Source organism: Opisthorchis viverrini (assembly GCF_000715545.1).
Source record: "Opisthorchis viverrini unplaced genomic scaffold opera_v5_109, whole genome shotgun sequence".
NCBI lineage: Eukaryota > Metazoa > Platyhelminthes > Trematoda > Opisthorchiida > Opisthorchiidae > Opisthorchis > Opisthorchis viverrini.
The window spans coordinates 366,658-385,837 of record NW_008751764.1 but is presented as its reverse complement, the minus strand read 5'-3'; the positions used below and the strand labels follow the sequence as shown (position 1 = coordinate 385,837).

At 44.7% G+C, this 19,180-nt stretch overlaps 1 protein-coding gene across 1 annotated transcript in view; it reads right to left on the bottom strand.

The window, feature by feature from the left end:
- Positions 1–727: 727 nt before the first annotated feature.
- Positions 728–19,180, bottom strand: part of T265_05622 (hypothetical protein) — a gene marked incomplete at both ends in the record, with an annotated part of 30,245 nt that continues 11,792 nt past the window's right edge. The window contains one exon of the mRNA XM_009170681.1: positions 728–966. Within this exon, the coding sequence (XP_009168945.1) occupies positions 728–966 (239 nt within the window). The remainder of the gene's footprint in view (positions 967–19,180) is intronic.

The following is a 19,180-nucleotide window of genomic DNA, read 5'->3' as shown; positions in this document are numbered from 1 at the left end:
AGTGTGAATGCGTTGCTGTCTTTAATGATGATGATGATGATGATGAATGCGTGGTCAACTCAGCCTCCACTCAGTCGAAATCCCACTTGATGCACACTGGTCAAGGCTTCGCAAGGTGACGATGAATCAGGAACACCAGAAGCCTTGTTAGGACAGGAGTCTGACTGACATATTCACTGTGAGTACTCTGTTGTAAATGGGCGCCATTATTGACTCACCTCAGTTGTCTGGAACGGTCTTTTCTTCAGGTAGACCAGTAGGCTAGGCAGGTGGAGGAATCCACCGCCATCCTTGAACAGAACAGGTAGAAGGTCATCAGGTCCAGCAGTATGATGATGCTTGAGTAGAGATATACACTCGGAAACTTGAGACTGAAGGGGTTCTATGTTCATCATTCACCTTTTTGTTGAATTTCAGGATCGCGGATTGCAGTTAGAAGGTGGCCCAAGTGAAGTGCTTTTCGGAGTACTGTGCTCATCGGTTCAAACGTTCTGCTTTGCTGGAAATCAGAGGACCATTTGGTTTCTGATAATTTCGCTGATAAAAGGCTTCTAAGTGTCATCGAACGAATCAAGTGGAACAGCTTGTGGATGTTTCCAGCACTTTTCGCATCTTCCATTTCTTCGGTCTTTCGGGTTCACCAAGACTCGCAGTCGGTACAAACAATCAATTTCACCTTGCGTGGAGTTGAGTTGTGGTTGGAATCAAGAGTTATCTGTCACCGGGCCTACATTAAATCCACGGTCGTATCAGAGATCCAATATTTAGATGTGGGTTGCTGGGTTACATCGCAAACAGAAGAACAGGCTTTGAGTAGCGCTTTGGATATATTTTCGCTCGTGGCCGTTGATATCCAAAATCGGACCTTCCGGCAGGCGTTCGAGCAATCGGCTCCGATGGGTTCGTTTGATTTCTGGGCCAATGGCTTCTCAGTGGCCAAGCTAGGTGTGCGCGTTTTGCGTAGACCTGAAAGGTAGCAGCGCACAAGTTCATGGTCGGAATCCACGCTATCATTCCGGAAGGAGCGTCAGGCAGTGACCAACCTTCGCTACTGGTAACTGACAGCGATGTGGTCTATTTACATTTGGAGCTGGTTATTGCTGGTCATCGCTTTGTCAACCGATCTCCGCTGTTCCGGAAATTGGTACTGCAAGGGTATCCGCTCAGCCGTAACATCCCTGTGGTGCTTAGCTGCCTTGCCACCCAAAGGAAGCACGAGAGCTTAGATACCGACAAGTTTCCCAAACCAAGACAGGAGCAATTGAGATGCCAGGTTCGGGTTTGGACGACGGGCCTTCTGGTCATTGCTTTCGTGCCTTAACCACCGAGCTTCCTTCAGCTCGACTTCAAAGGAACGGTCTGTGGTGGACGCACATCTTAAGCAGGCGATCTCGTGCGTCTCGTGTCCAAACCAAGACGACCACTTAGTGGACTCTAGGAGCACTTAGTATAAACACCAGAACGTTCGTATCACCAGCAAGCACATTGCCTGTGTTTTGAGCTTAGTTTCTGTATGGATTGCAGGAATGAGTTTCTGGAGGTTCAGGCACCTCAGAGTGATTGATGTAGAGTGGCACCAAGCCTCCCCTGCATTTTTATTCTTTTCTTCACAATGAGACCTTCAAATAAATCACGGTTTGGCGACAGCCAAGAATCTCAGGTGCAATACTGTCGATAATGACTATGATGTCAAGTGATGCAATATCGAGTACGCTATCGTAATGCAAACAATATTAAACAACCTGAGTAATTCTGCCTCATGGTTTGGTATGTACTTCGCACCTGCAATGTGGAATATGCTGCTGTAAAGCTAGGTGGGCCCAAACCTTAAACTCATGTTTACCGATGAACCGAATAAGGAGTAGACAAGTTTATCTTCCTGGGAAGCTGTATCAATCCCGGTGGTCTAATCAAAGACAATATTCCCGTCAGGATCGGGACGACTAGAGCAACCTTAGTGAACCTGTATAGGTGTGATGTCATTTCACCTGTCAAGGATCAAGGTGACAATGGTTTACGGATCTCTATATTGTCGGAAACCTGGCTGCTGCACGCTGGGGATGTTGAAAAATTCTCAGTGACCGTCGTTATTTTCGGACCATTACCCGAATCTGATGGGACACCGGATCAGTAATGCTGATGTATACCGAACGGTATTCGGAAGGAGCAACTCGCTCACTCCATAGTTTGCGCTTGGTTCATCATGTTCTACGGGGGCTGGGATACTACTAGTCTGACCAGGCCGAGACAGGATCGGTCAAGGTTCCAAGGCTGAGTTCGAAACACGGATCTGATCAGTAAGTTCGCAGCTTAACCACTGGGCTATCTCTAGCCCTCTTAACCATAGCAAAGTTGAACAGGGATGATTAGAGGACGTGGCGAACACAGGCGGAAGCTTCCTGTATGCATGCCCACAGGGATCGACGTACAGTGCTCTAATAAGTGATGAAATTTCAGATGGGACAATTGATAGATAAACAAACCAACAGTATCTGATGACCGACCGAGTCATAAGCAGTCAAGATCAATGCCTATCACTCAACATGTGAAAGAGTTGGGTGATCAGAGAACTTGTCTCAATAAAAATACTATCAATGCATCCTTGGCGAATCCCAGGTTCATTAACACGAGTTTGTTTCTCCACCGATGTCAAGAAGATGGCCTTACCGTGGCGTGACGGTTTGTGTGTACTGATTGAGCTAGGTTGGTCATTGTTTAGAGGTCTGACGAACAGTCTGTTGGTCCTCCAGGTTGGGGTTGGAACATATGTGGCGACCTGTTCCGTAAAAATGGTAATGTACGTGCATCTCCAGCTAAACACGGTTACCTTATGGTTAGACTTTTGAGCCTAAGACTTTGGTTAAGGACATCAGCCGTCCTCCTGTCTAGGTGTGGGAGCACTGGCAATATCCCAACCCACGTACAGCCATGAACTCAGTCGTCGCGTGGATCTATCGGCTGGGTCGCCCTTCTCGCTGCTTACAGCAGAACGAAGAAGCGAAAACATGCTACTGCTGACGCGTTCCATCTTTCTATTTCACACACTTTTTCTCCCCCTCACACACACATTTCATTAATAACTTTAGCCTTGTGGGCCCATGACTTAGGCCTGATGACTCTGTTCGTCCTGCAACGGTTTTGCAAGCAACATCTGCGCGTCATCCGGCGCCTACATCCTAGGGCGTCTCGAAATGCATCTTCAAGTCTCGATGCCCAGTCTATCTGGCCGCCTCCAATGTCCGCACTCTGAAGCAAGCAGGCCAACAAACCACACGCTCTCACACTGGACTCGCTTTTCATTGATGGTGGGTATGAACAGTGGTGAACGATTGTCTTAGCTGTGTGCTAACCGCAGAGTTTTAATGCAGTGTTAACTTCCAAAATAGCCGAAGTCATCTGGCCACATGGTGTCCTTTGATGACGTGCCGGCGACGAACTCAGATCGGTCACATTCCCATCAGTTACAGATGGAGCGGACCATTGGCCGACCACTGGTCATTTTGGAACACATGGATCCTGACGACGCGCTCGTCTGGAGTCGCATCTCCCTTCGTTCTCGAGGTCCTCGCCTGGTAGATCCGGATGTTAGACGAATTTACCAGAATCGTCTTCTAGAGTCTCTTCCAAATGCTCCACTATCGGATGTAAATTCATGCCGGGACGAGATATCCACCTCTTCGCACAGTGCTTGGAGTTTTGCCTGTGGCGCAGCGCTACCGGGCTCAATCAAATACTGGCTATCAGAACAATGGCACTGCTTAAATCTCGGAGAAATATATCAGCCCTCCTCGAATGTAACTTAACGTTACGAATGCGTACAGCACTAGAAACTGTGTTGGTTAGGCCATGTATTGTGTTTGCCGAAGAGAGTGCTGTTTCCCGTGCCCATAGCGGGAGGATAGAGGTGGCTGAAACATGACGTAGCAGAGGGTTATGAAAGAGATTAGGAATCGTTTGGGTTCCACTTATCTACCAAGATGGGGACCGAGTGATCCCCACTGCGCCTGGTTGGAAGCGCAATGGTGTTAGTCTCTATGAAGATTGCTTGAATGAGTGTTCGGAGGTGTATGGGCCTCGGAACAATTGTAGTAAAGTAGCACTAAGTTCCTTCCCCGTCCACCTTTATTCTTTACTTCACAATAAGGCTTTCAAATAGATCCTGGTTGTACGGCAGTGAAGCATCAATGTTGAACACCTGTCATACTGATGTTCTTGCGTCTTTTTCACAAATTGGGATTATGGTTAGAGTGCTCCATTCCTCTGGTGTCCTGTTTTCGTTCCAGGTCTTCCATAGTACGGTCCTCGAACTGTTTACCATGATATTGCCACTTCTGAAAAGTACACATCTGGGTTGCGTGTCTTGTCGCTTTGGGGGAATGATATCCCGTATTGGATTTGTTTTGCTGACGTACTGATATCGACGTTCCATTCAAACCCAAGGGGTGCGTTCAGGGATTTTACTGCAGGCAAGCTGAACTTCTTTTTGAAGTGTTCATTGACAGTCGTGTTTAGCCGGTCGGTCGAATCAGTTGAATTTGGGCGTGGTCCTTACCTGCAGTGAAAGTTTTTCCCGTTACTGGAGAGTCAAAACCCACCAGCGTTCTCTCCCATTCTTCCTGTTGTTTGAGGTAGCCGTATGTTGCACTGTGGTCACCAGTTGCTGTTACGGTTTTCCTGGTAGCAATAGGGTCTGATGATCTTCGTGAGTAGGGCAGCGTAGATAGGCAGTCCTAAAGGCTTTCCAGCCAGATCAGATCGATATTTCTTAGCTATTGATAAATAAGTTTGCTTTACTTCAGCATGCGTGATCCTGAGGGGAAGCGAGCAGATGACCGATCCCGCACGATGAGATGATCGGAGCAAAATGGCATACTTCAGATTGAACGACACTCTTCAGTTGAGGCTTCCCGGCCAGGTGATTTAAGCCCGTGACTTATTTTAAACTGGCGATCTCCAAGTAACTCGGTATGAACGCATATGCTGAGAGCTCGCACTGACCGCGTACATTAATTTCAGCACACTGTAGAAGTCGCTTCTCAGTATTCGTGCTCTGAACAATGATTCCAAATCTGCCATCCAGCTGTGCTTCTTCCGAGCTTAGTCATCCAACTTAGGCGTTCATGCTACTCGCCAGGATGACGGTATCCGTTCCTGCCGACCGAAGCGGTCGTGACAGATCGCGAATAATCTAACCATAACTGTCGGAGCATATATCCCTGCGACTTATAAATACCGTTTATCTCATCATTGATCTTAATTGAGCCAAACAACTACAGTGTGGAGACAACTATTGGTAAAGCGGGCCCTTATCGTCCTCATGTCTAAATCTGGGCACACTGGTAGTATCCCAGCCCACGCACAACCACGACGCCTAATTCAAAATAACCTCATGCCAAATTGGCCGTTGCGTGGTGCCACCAAATGGGTCTCCTCATTTGCTGCATACAGCAGGGCGGGTAAGCAAAAACATGCTACTACTGACTCTCCCAGGATTTTTCTCTCCTCTCCTACTCCACCCGAGTTTGAATATTCCTTCCACAGATCTCAGCATTAAGACTGACTGTGCATCATGCTCAGCTGCAGCTTCTGTAAGTCCGACTTCGATGACAACTCTAAACACTCTTTTCAAACCCTGAAAGCCGGTCTGCTTAGCTGCCTTTAATCTTCACACAGGAACAAGCAGGACAGCATTTGGCTGATGTTTGTACATTGGATATCCTGTGCATTGATGTATGCTGCCTGTGAGAAACAAGAATACAGGACACAAGTACCCTTAATCACCCGGTGACAAAGGAACTGAACCTCGTCAAAAACAATTTGAAAGCCCTCCAACCCATCAACCTTAAGGTTTAGGAAATGATGACAATGGCAGATATTATTTTTCGATTACCCTTTGCGCCCATCTCTCGTCGCCTGTCAGAGGAGGGAACCATATTGATATAGTTTCACCAGTCTGTTAGGTGACAAAGTGATGAGCACTTGAGCGCTATGTTTTATTTCGATTTGAAATTGGGGTAAGCACTTGCACACGCACAAATATCTGACTAGCGCTACATACGTGCGCAACGCGGTCCGGTGCTCATACTTGCACGTGCATTGTGCCCGTGAATACCAGTAATGAAAACTGAGTGAAAATGTCTACACTGGAGTATTTCTTTTCACTGAAGGTATTGAGCGCCGGAGAGGGTATGAAAAGTCCATGTTTGTAGGATATTGGTGACGTAAGTATTTGGACAATCAGAAACCGAAACAATCCCGCTACACTGTTCTTACATAGATTTTAGTTATCAGAGTGATGTATTCCGGTCTGTAGGGTATTTTCGACGACACTAGACTTATGTTTTGCTAACTTATAGCCAACTAGTTTAGTGTTCTGTAAATGATATAGACGGTCGTTCCAAGGACTGATGATGCTGTCATCTGAATCAATGGCATATTCGCATAAGATACTTGCAACTGCGAATGGCGGTGGTAGCTCAGGCATGGGTTAACTCTACTAAGTTGGGCTTGAGAAGATACGGGAATTCAAATGGCAACCCGAATGTACTTTCTGTATGTGAAAAGATAGGATCCTTTGTAAGGAACTCGAACCCGCAACCAGTTCAGTGCGACAAATTATTTTTTATGCTATGTATTGCGTGTGAGATGACAAACCAGCAGTTCTAAGGAGAACGACGTCAAGAAAGTTTCCAGCGTTGCACGAATTAAGAGATGTTTGCTTATGTCAAGATTTTCTCCAGTGATACACGATAACGTGCCCACAATCCATCATCTAAAGGGTTAGTAAACGTATATCAATACTATTCCTTTGGCTTTCAGGATAAGATGAACTCTCTGTGGTTACTCAGGTAGATCAGCGTAGAAATCAGTGCTATTTGTTAACAGATGATAACAGCAATATGAGATTTAAACAGAATCGCCGATGCCGAAACAGTTTTAGAGGAGCATCAATGTTCTTTCACATCGTTCTGGTGGCTGAATGAGTCGAGTATGAAGGAATTAACCGAGTCAACTCAGTATTTCACACTGAAACCGATTGACAAACCATTATCGGGACAGTAAACTTGGTGAATGGTTGTGCACTCGCAGATGTTTCATTGGTTAGATGAGTACCCTAAACATGCAACACTGGTGTGAGAAGTTACTACCTTCAGTGCAGTGAAGCTCAAGGATGACAATATGGCAGCTTGGTAATTTTCTTCGAGTAGCCTGATACCACTCGAATGTGAGGTAGGTGGGTATGAGAGAGGTAATGACTCTCAAAAGTTTGATGAAGGACGGTGAAGCGTAAACCAGGTTTATAGATTAAGACAATAGTTGCCTAAGTGCCATGCCACTCGAAGGAAGCATGAGGGCTGGGATACTGCAGAGTTGTCCAAGCCCAGACAGGAATAGTCGAGATACAGAGGTTGGGTTCGAACCACGCACCTTCCGGTCAGTAAATTCGCGCTCTAGCCACTGAGCCATCTCGCTCTAAAACCACACAGACCACATTGTCATGCCGAGACTTGATCCCACTACCTCACCCCATTGTGTACGTTGCATGTGCTCGAAAGAGATTTTCGGACTTTGGTACCCGATCATTTTCGTTCGAGAAACCTTTCCACTCAGCATGGTCAGGACATACGCCGAACAGCGGAAGAGATCTGTGCGTTGGGAAGTGACAGCTTTCATCCTGTATTAGCTGTTGGGATGACCCTACGTAGGATTATTTTAGCTAAATATCTTTTTATACCCATATTCTAACAAACGTGTCCCTCATTTGAAGACCAAAAACACGAGTACGTTGTTAACACATCCTTTAGACACATTACGACGACTTTGTCGCGCCGCTCGAAGAAACGGGCGAGGCCCAGTGTGCTCAAGTGCTCGACAATGTTAGGTTAGCGATGCTCTGGACAGCTCCGGTGACCTAAGTGAGCGTCGCATCAACTATTATCCTCGTCGGTGTATTAAAAGCCCAACAACCGCTCCTTTGCTGAGACAATCTGAACACATCGTTGGCATTGTATAGGGTCGTTTTTACACCCGCCCTTTGCGTGAGGTATGGAGTTGAATTAGTGACAGGTCAGGTTGCTTCCGGATTTATTCGGCCGCATGATAGACTCAGGCGCCACTACTAAGAGTATAGCTCAAGTACTGGAGTAAGGAAAAGGGAGGTCTATTAGGGCGAGTAGGGTGTGAATACATATCCGACAGGCCTCCCAAATGCACAGACCTCTAATTACTGAGCGGCAACGTTCAGCAGACAGAAAGTAATAGTATACCGTGAACGTCTGTTGCAACTTAGCACCATCGTGCATTTAACTGCTTGTCAAATTACGGCTTCCCACGCACAGATCCGTTTCATCTCTGCAAATAAGTATGAACTATATCATATCATCATGTTTTAAAATTGTGGCATACACATAATAAGTATACAGTCATACGGATATAGTTATTGATGGTTATTTCGGCTTGCAATCCTCTGTTTTTCTTTGTTGAGTTATTCGGTCGGATCTACGTGATAGGCCTGTCGTGTGTAGTTCTTGGTATGCAACTCTAGTATATTCCACACACCTGGAACATATATTTTATTAACATCTCAACAATACTCACTTTCAGTAGGATTGCAAGCCAGTGAATGCGGTAATAGACGCACCAGTGTCGCAGTTCTGAAGTCCTTTCTTATTAAGATTGCTCCAAGCGCCAATGGTACGGAGCACCATTGCAAACAATGAACGGCCTTGATGATGAAAGGTCTGCAATCCGACTGCTAAGCTCGGTGACCCGATCAACAACCAAGCATCATCTTCGAGCTATGTCCCACAATATCGCCGACGACTTTCCTACTGACACCCGGTAAACTCAAGCCACCAGGCAGCTGTGGTATCTTTTAACATCAAATTCGATGAAGCTAGTAGTTGGTACTTCACGGATAGTGTGGCAGTTCTTTCCTTTACTGCTGGCCACAATGGCATGCGCTCATGTGTGTCAAAGTGACTCACCCCTGGATTGGCCAAAACCCAATGTTCGTCCACCTGCAGCCTGGCCTAGAGTGCTCAAGTTTATATTTGCATGTTTCAGCTCTCAGCTTAAAGGGACGTGCACCCGCCTGAGTGTACTGCTCTCTTGCATCTACCGGCATTATTATGAGACCACCCTATGAAGAGGGGTAGTTCACATCCACAGGGAACAATAGGGATGATATTTTTGCTGTTCGGTATTGAGTGATCAAATGCATTAGATGTTTGCTCCTCTGGTATCACGTGGTGATACTGACATGTCCTTTTTACATTAGAGTAGTTTAGTCTGAAGGATACTGGGCAGTGCTCCGGAATCTACCGGTTGGTTAATTTTTAATTAACGACAAATCCGCTGTAACCAAGCGCATTTGGCAAGTAATTCACTGAGCTTCATTAAGAGTTTCGTTTGGCACTTACCGGACTGTACTGAGCCTCTGAGTTTAGCAGACGTGAAAAGGATGTTCTGGATCTTAACCTCATCGACACTATGCAACCGAATTCGCAACGTCCAGCAAAATATCCAATACTGCTAGGTCAACGAAACTAGGATGAGCTTGTGGCTCATTCTTTGCGCCGATCTTTTTGGTGTGCGCAGAACGTTCCGCAGTATATCTTCCCCCAGCTGTAGGTTGCCGCTGCATTCCTCAACTTCACCTGAGTAGGGAGTGTTCTGTTTGGTTCCCAAACTGCTTCGTGGATTACAACTTACGACCAGTAATTTATCACAGTATGGTGTTACTGACTCTTTCGAGCGGGATACTGACCCGTTAGACTACGGAGGGTTCTGCAAAGTTATCTAGTCTCTATACGCGAGTTTTCCTGAAAACCCCCCTCAGTGTTCTTGTTGCCTTGGCCTGTGGAGCGTATGTACATTCCAGTGGCCACTAAAATACCTTCGTGATTTACCTTGGTCATCGTCAGAGAATCCTATTACACACCTGAAGTTGCCGTTGAATTTAATCGCAAAGCATTCCTGGGTGCAGGCTGAGACTACGGAGCTGCTTGAAACGTTCATTACACTAGGCGGTTAACTTTCCCGTTGACAGCCCATCCTTGGAGGTTCACTCTGACGTAACCTGTAGACGAATCAGTCGAAAGGTAGCGCTAATTTCAGTGAGGACTTCGGTATCCAAATAACTGCCGCCGTCTTGGGAGCTAAAAGGCAGTTTGTCTTCAAATTTTCAGCAATCTTATTGCCTACTTGAACACCAACTTCTGTTCAGTTGGGTTTCCCATCAACATCAGTTTGAGTGAGTGTAGGTGGTCATGTAAATCGTAAGATTTGTGTTTACATTTCTCTGTTTTAAACAGTCCTCCTGTGTGGGTACATTCATGAGTTAATCCAACATTGAAGTAACTTTTTCCTCATAATGTAAGATGCCATATGTTTTCCAGTGTTTCTCATTTGTGAACAAGTTTCATAGGTCTATAATTCATGTCTAGATCTTAATATTTACATTAAAGGCGGAATTATTATGTATAGGATGAACAGTTCACCAGCAGTGAGATGGCTGGATGCGCTTGCCGCCAAAACCATCAAAATTTGAGCAGTCTGCAGTTCACCCCTTACTTCATCAATTGTGCCCTGGAACCAGTCGGATTACAACCGAAGGGGTACGTTTTCAGGACTTGCGTTGAAGTAATATGCATGAAGCTCTTCAGCCGATACCGAAAGGTGCAAATATTCTGGGATAACGGTCACGATCCAACTAAACCCTAGTGTTTTTGAGCAGCGGATATCAGACGGGTAGTCACATAGTACTGCAAAACAGTATGCCTCATTGGTATTAGCCCACGAACGGTCTGGAGTTTCTGTCACGCGCCAACTCAGTTTCTAATTGTGTGCGATTGGAGAGGATCGGTGCAATGGAAGGATCCATGAACTGCAGTGGACCATGACAGCTGAAGGTTTATGGAAACCATTTTATCTCGTTCAGAATAAACAACCTGATGTTTAAGCGGTACACCACGGAAGTTCCGTGGTTGGAACACACCCTCAGCATCTCGACTGCTATCGAGGCTTAGGCAACCTGGCAGTATCACAGCCCACGTGCCTCATCCTGTCGGCATGGCAGTTAGGCACCCAAAGGGTGCTACAGCCGAACGATTTTTATCTATTAACCTCTAAGCAACACGGATTTAGCGCCATATGAGCTTCTGCATCATTGTGTAAACATGGTATTGCAGTCTTGTGTTACGTAGTAGATGTTCTGTTTCCGGAGACTTCCATAAAAGGACAACAAGGAAACAGAATACAACGTTGACATTTATTCCGAGTGGTTTGTGGTAATGCTAACGCGGATCTGGAGTGATTTTTAGTTACTATATGGAGGAGAAGCATTTTCTGCTCGCCATTTGGGCTATTTATATAGTACGGATTATTGATTTCGCGAAAAATGGGTCGCAGACCTTCCTAAATCCCATACGTTCAGGGGAATTTGGTTCCTACAAAGCTTAAGCAGCTGAAAAGATATATCCGTTAGCGAAACAATGCATCTGTTCAGGTGGCCATATATATTTTAACGAAATGAGGATGCGTGCATATAGTTACACGATCGTTCTCACCGAAGGTACACAAAAATCAGGAACGAATTACATGAGACGTGATCTCTCATTTCACCAGTTCATTTGCAATGAATAGGCGGTGTTCTGAATGGGTGATCTGTTGTGACTGGTGAATTCTGTGCTTACCATGGATAGCGATGTAAATAGAAAAGCTCGGACATTGTCATTCTATGATACATTAGCTGTCTTCATTAATTTAATTCAAATTTATGTGCTCTGTTAAAGTTCATTATTTCTTTATGCCCTGGCTTATAATTATCACCTTTGGTCGGTAATATTTTAGTGCTTTGGAGAAGATATTCGGTGGGTAGGAAACTGATGGTACTGCTTGAGCTGCCTTATCAGCTTGTGCACGGACATTGATAATATTGTTGGACACATCTTAATTTGATGGCTCCGATTTCTGGATCTCAGTTTGGTAGTTGTATTTCCAATCAAAAGGACTTCTTCCGTGACTATACGGCTTATCCACCGTTCTTTATCTGTCGGCTGAAACAGCCGACTCGGATTACTCTTGCATATCTGGTAGTTTCAAAAAAGTCATTTGTCCTAATACTCGACTCGTATTTTTGTGTTTGGATCACTCGTTTCCATCATGATAAGAGGAGTGATTTCGTATCAATTCGATCAATTCAGTTCAATTTATCAGCTATAAACCGAGTGCCATAGGCACATTGGTTCCAGCTGCTACAGCTTCGTTCACCGGAAAACGAGAAAGTGGAGTACAAAACCAAGCCTTTAGGGCGAAGGCGTGCTCAGTGTCTTCGGAAATTTGTTGGCTACGCATTGAAGGCGATAGCTCTGATGCAGGAGTGCCACTGACTGCGCGATTGGGCCAGTTCCGCCCATGTCAATAACCACTGGTGGTTTGAGTCCAGGGGGTCCCCATTAGTACGTTGCTACTACGCCACTACCTAAGCGTTTAGTGGCAAATGACACACAATAAGTACATATCTAAGCGGTGTGTAGTTGTCTTCGGCAGAAACTATTTGATGCAACACAGTGCTCATCAGCGGAGGCACATTTCCAATTAAGGGAGCGGTGATGAATAGATCGTCGTGTATAGTGCACTGGTTACTGTAGGAGTCTATCGCAGTTTCTCAGCTAGGAAATTTGAACTAGCTATTAAGATCGACCTCTGGGAGGTGCAGTTCATGCTTTGGTACCAACCTTAGCTTTTTGATCTCGGCTTTGGCAAACGAACTACACATCAGCTTTATTAGATTCTTTGTGTTGCTCAGAGGAATTACATATCGAAAGGCTATTGTGACTGGATAGTTAGGTTTTCCTAGCGTGGAGAGTACCATCTGCTGATAACATTGAAATGTGATTAGGTAAGCTGGGCATTATTCAAGTGCTCCTTTGCTCCCCATCATCAAATTGCAACTGTTGGAGGTTAGCTGTCATCAAGCTCCTTGTAAGCTTCACGAGCTGATTACCCTCATCAGCATGGCACGTTCGTGAAATCGTTCAGCTGTAACACCATTCCGGTGCCTAGCTGCAATGCCACCCGAAGAAAGCACGAGGACCGGGATACTGCCGAATCGCCCAAGCCTAGACGAGAGAAGCCGTGAGGCAGATGTCGGGTTTGGACCACCTACCTTCCGGTCAGTAAATTCGAGCTCTAACCACTTGGGCCATCTCGAGCGTTCGTGAATCAACTAGTTGACAGTAATTAGAATAGCTGATATGCGATTGACATAATTTCAGTGACCTAACGGTCGGTCCATTTGGTATCACTGTAATTTGCGAGCTACGAATTCTTCTGTATGAATTTTGAAGAAGCGAGCGTAGCAACTGAAAGCCAACAAAGATTCGGGTGTATAACTTCCCAGTTTCTTGGGGTTAGAAAAAGCGTAGCTAAACGACTGTGTTTTAGAACTAGTGGTGGCAATACATTAGCGTGAGCAGTGCCATCCAGCTGCAACTCGCAGCGAGAAAATGTGGAAAAGTGCGTGTCTTTACACAAAACAGCGTTCTCTCATGTTCACGCCGGCGGCATTAATTTAAGATCGGGCCACCGTAGTCCGGTAGCCCATCGGGCGAAGACCAAGTGCCCCCAGGCACATTTCGTAATGCATAGCACGCAGAACATCAGCAATTTTCTCTCTGTACGTTCAGCATTATCGAGGTCCCTCCATAATTAATTTCTGGTTACCCGGTTGGTGCACTGCATCAGCCGTTTAATCTCATAATACTTCGAAGTCATAGGGTGCCAGCCTGGGTAATAGGTGTTTAACCACCTTCATGAAAGTGTACACCTTGCTTGCAGTTGGTCCATGGTGCAGAGGGTCGGACACAGTGGAATCCAGCCAAATGCCCATATCTGTTCTTTTATCCCACTTGAGTATTGTCTGATGTCGTCCACAATGTTAAACGAAGACGTTTCCAGACTCTAGACCGAGAGGCAAACGTACGCACTTTTCCTCGTTAATAGGTGGGTGTCACTCTAGTGCACAGCCTTTCATCAATTCAATATTCACTTGGAATTGAGACCGTCAGTGCGAAGAAGGGTTGGAACTGTCATAACGTCCAGTAGATTAGAAATTTGAATGATCCCAAAAGAGAACCTTTGGGAATTGCTGTCAGCGTGCGGTATGGGTCAGTTAAACCGGTTTTGACATAATAGTTTTGCCCGTAAAATGCGGTATGCTTTCAGCCTACGGGGTGATGGAGGGATAAAAAATCGATCGAGAGCCTTTGCGAATTTCATGAATGTGACACCTGTTGTCCATTGGTTTGGTCAGACTGCCCACAGAAAATACCCTATTTGGAACTCAGGCGCTGTTCGATATGATTCCCTGTTGTTTAGGAGAGTATCAAAATGTTAAACTTCGGGTGATTCAGGGCAGAATTCAAGGTTTGTCCCTTATTATGCATGGTACGCTGAGCCTAGTGTTATCCGGCGCCAAAATAAGCAGCATAACACGAAAATTTCACCTTCCCCAAAAGGTTTATATGGTTAACCTGCGTAGAAAATTACTTTCGCATTGATATCGGTATCATTTCCTAAGCCATTCATAGTTTGGCAAAACAGTATCAAAAAGGATATTCCCTCTACTTGATAAACTTGCTTGACCGTTGAGTGCGTCAATCCTAAGTGAAATGGAGTACAGCGGGACGCATTTCAAAATGGGCATCTCCATGTTGCCATATGTTGGCATTGGAGGCAGGATTGTGTTGTCAGGCTTGACACCGCTACGTTAAACTATCAGTAGGATACGTAATACATCAGCGAGGAATATCTAATAGCTTAGATCCCTTTGTGGAGTCGGACATTCATCTGACTCAACCCAATTATCACTAAATCAAGGACATATCACGCGACTTGCGTGAATTATGTGCATGAAAAGTAGATCGCACTTATGTTACATTCGATCGATTTGTTAAATTAAAGCTAAATTAGCTAGTGCTCAGTGCGACTTTTGAACCGTTTGGGATATGGGAAGCTAATAAGATCATATTTTCCCAAATTTGTCTATGAAATAATTTTCCCTCTATAGACGTACTCATGAAAGCCTGAGGTAATTGGTGATTTAGAATAAGGGGGCGTAGGAGAAAAAAAGCTTAAGAACTTCGAGGTAGTCCATGAACAACTACCGAATACAGCGATGCCACTTCCTTGAGTACGTTGTTTTCTAAAGATTTTCTAATAGTTGGATTATTGCAAGCGACCGGTTAGGTCAGCGCACAGTAAAAGCTTAACGCGGTATGCACCCAGTGTATGACGGAAGCAGACCTAGTTTATTCTAAGTTTTGCAGATTTTTCATCAAATGAGGTCAAATTTAACATTGCTGAGCGAATGATTCAACAGACACCGAACAGTTTAATCGGTCATTCATGGAAAACTACAGATGTACTCTCCAGCAGTAAGCTATAGGTATAATTCATCAACCATAGTTGGGCTTCCAATCGTTGTATCAGTCACAATTTGCCTGCCCGACTTTGTGGTATGTATTCGGCTATTTTCTCTCGAAATTTCAATCTCTTGACGATACGAACTAGATTCTTGGTGAAACACCTAGTTGTAAGCTAACTTATTGTTACCGGGAGACTTAACTGTACACCACTTGAATCGCTCTTCTGTGACACTTCCATCCGAATATGCTGCACATAAACCGCCTAATGTTTCAGTTCGTACAATAATTAAGATGTGGTGCATGTTCTCGATGCAACACTACTCATTGAGTTGTGAACTCTCTGGCTGCTCAGGACTGGTTTCACTCCTCCTGGAACTCATAAGGCATCCGGCAGCCCCCCAGTTTCCGTCAACCGTATAATTTGCCAGAGAACCAAATGGTCCGCAGTTGGAGGTGTTAAAAGGTACAAGGTGACTTTTTCGGTCAATTGGAAAATACTTCAGATTGATTGGGTAGTCATCGTTTCAGGAAGGTTTGGAAACGAGAACTGAATTTTGTTTATAGTAGTCGTCGATTGAGTAGCGTTTAGCAGCTTTAGACATATTTCACTTTACGCAGAGCAGTCAGCAACGTCGATAGATTCCCTAGAAGCACTCAGTCAAGCTGGTTACGTATGATTTTTTTTTATGTTTGCTGGACTCAAATCTACTGGCGAAGCCGTTCACTTCGGTGACGTCCATAATGATTTCACGGTTACAATATACTCAATTCGAGTCAACTGTTCCAATCTGAGTGATGATCGTTGGAACGATATACCGTTCGCCGTTCTACGAAGCATGGGTGTACTTCCAAGACCCTAATTTATCGTCCCACTTGACATCTGTTTTCGTATGCAATTCAAGGAGTACAAAAATAGCTTATTATTAGGGAGTCCCAAAGTGCTTATGAAACCAGAATCTATAAATGGACCAAAATGACGTCAGATTCCTTTTTTTCATATTTGACTTGTCCCTACCACATTTTGCATCTATCTAAGCTATTTTGAATGCATCAGGGCAAATGCTCTAATGAGAAAGATTTTCTAATAGTTGGATTATTGCAAGCGACCGGTTAGGTCAGCGCACAGTAAAAGCTTAACGCGGTATGCACCCAGTGTATGACGGAAGCAGACCTAGTTTATTCTAAGTTTTGCAGATTTTTCATCAAATGAGGTCAAATTTAACATTGCTGAGCGAATGATTCAACAGACACCGAACAGTTTAATCGGTCATTCATGGAAAACTACAGATGTACTCTCCAGCAGTAAGCTATAGGTATAATTCATCAACCATAGTTGGGCTTCCAATCGTTGTATCAGTCACAATTTGCCTGCCCGACTTTGTGGTATGTATTCGGCTATTTTCTCTCGAAATTTCAATCTCTTGACGATACGAACTAGATTCTTGGTGAAACACCTAGTTGTAAGCTAACTTATTGTTACCGGGAGACTTAACTGTACACCACTTGAATCGCTCTTCTGTGACACTTCCATCCGAATATGCTGCACATAAACCGCCTAATGTTTCAGTTCGTACAATAATTAAGATGTGGTGCATGTTCTCGATGCAACACTACTCATTGAGTTGTGAACTCTCTGGCTGCTCAGGACTGGTTTCACTCCTCCTGGAACTCATAAGGCATCCGGCAGCCCCCCAGTTTCCGTCAACCGTATAATTTGCCAGAGAACCAAATGGTCCGCAGTTGGAGGTGTTAAAAGGTACAAGGTGACTTTTTCGGTCAATTGGAAAATACTTCAGATTGATTGGGTAGTCATCGTTTCAGGAAGGTTTGGAAACGAGAACTGAATTTTGTTTATAGTAGTCGTCGATTGAGTAGCGTTTAGCAGCTTTAGACATATTTCACTTTACGCAGAGCAGTCAGCAACGTCGATAGATTCCCTAGAAGCACTCAGTCAAGCTGGTTACGTATGATTTTTTTATGTTTGCTGGACTCAAATCTACTGGCGAAGCCGTTCACTTCGGTGACGTCCATAATGATTTCACGGTTACAATATACTCAATTCGAGTCAACTGTTCCAATCTGAGTGATGATCGCTGGAACGATATACCGTTCGCCGTTCTACGAAGCATGGGTGTACTTCCAAGACCCTAATTTATCGTCCCACTTGACCTCTGTTTTCGCATGCAATTCAAGGAGTACAAAAGTAGCTTATTATTAGGGAGTCCCAAAGTGCTTATGAAACCAGAATCTACAAATGGACCAAAATGACGTCAGATTCCTTTTTTTCATATTTGACTTGTCCCTACCACATTTTGCATCTATCTAAGCTATTTTGAATGCATAAGGGCAAATGCTCTAATGAGCATGACTGGTACTCTATTCGTTGCTCTATTCATTATTCTCTTGTTTCAATATTCCATATGCTTTATATTACTCGCCAATTCGAATACATACGTGCTGGTTGTTACGCTTCGCTGAATTCTGGATTTCTAGTTCGTCTGGTTATACCGATATACGTACGAAACTTAATTCTCACAAATGCCCACTAGCATTAGATGAATATACATCTCCCAAGGTTTCAAGGTTACAGAGAAACGTCATCCAAAACTGCTCCTTTAGAAATAAGCAGGATGTTTAGAAACGCCCCGAAAAATGATGGAAGACTCACCAGCGCATAGCTTTATGACTGCCCAGTTCCAGTATGTCTGCTACCTCTAGAGACTACAACGAGGACTCAACTAGTGGAGTATTGGATCAGGAGAGCGCGTATTTCTAAGTTGTCGCCAGGAGTCACCCACTGTTGCTTACGTGGACGACAGTCTTTGACTAATTTCAAGGTACCTTATAGAGGCAATGCCAACGACTTGCGTGAGGGTCACGAAATGAATCAACCAGGCAGCGGAACGTTAGGAGGGTGATCGTGTTGCATGTTTGAGTGATGAAATAATCTCAGCATGGTGCAGTTACAACCTAAGGAAAAGGGTGGGGGTTGCTATACTAAGTGTATCAGAGGCATCACAGCGCGTTCACTTTGTAAGTTTCTGGTAACTTACACTTAAACAGCATTTTTGGATTCATGGAAGGATTTCCGCGATGTGTAAGGTAAGATTGAGCTAGGAACACAGGCATTGGACGAAATCTGATTTCTTTTCAATTTTCTGTGTTGTTGAGATTGTTGATAGTTTCAATATCGGACCAACCGTTCTAACTAGGGAGTTGTTAAAATCACCCAGATTGTCTTTGGGCAATGTCGGAATTTGAGGGCGCGGTGGTACCTGAATTTGGGTTAACTGGGCAAATGTTTACGGTGTATATAACACGGTGGTGGTGCAGTGAATGAGGGAGGAAGAAGGCCTGAACCTACGGCAGAAGATGAAGTTTGAGGTCGAGTATAAACTCTGGAGGTCCTCTAGAGGGGATGAAGCTGAAGGGAGAGTTGTCAACCGTGCAGCCGTTTGTATCGCTGGCGACAGACATGACACGCAGAGTTGTCTGGGGCTGGGTAGCGACCGGGAACACCAATCAGGTGGGACAGATGTGATGGGCGGACAAGACGCATTGAGAGGATGTGTTATGGGTGGTCAGGGTCCGTTGATCGCTTAGAGCACAAAGACGGGAATGTGGTGGTTTATGTCCCTTGGATCTGGGCTGAAGTATATTTGTTTGTAGAGCAATGGGATGGAGTAAACCTTCCGTTCTCCAGTCAGGTCATCAAAGTAATCTAATATGGAACATATCAGGAACATATC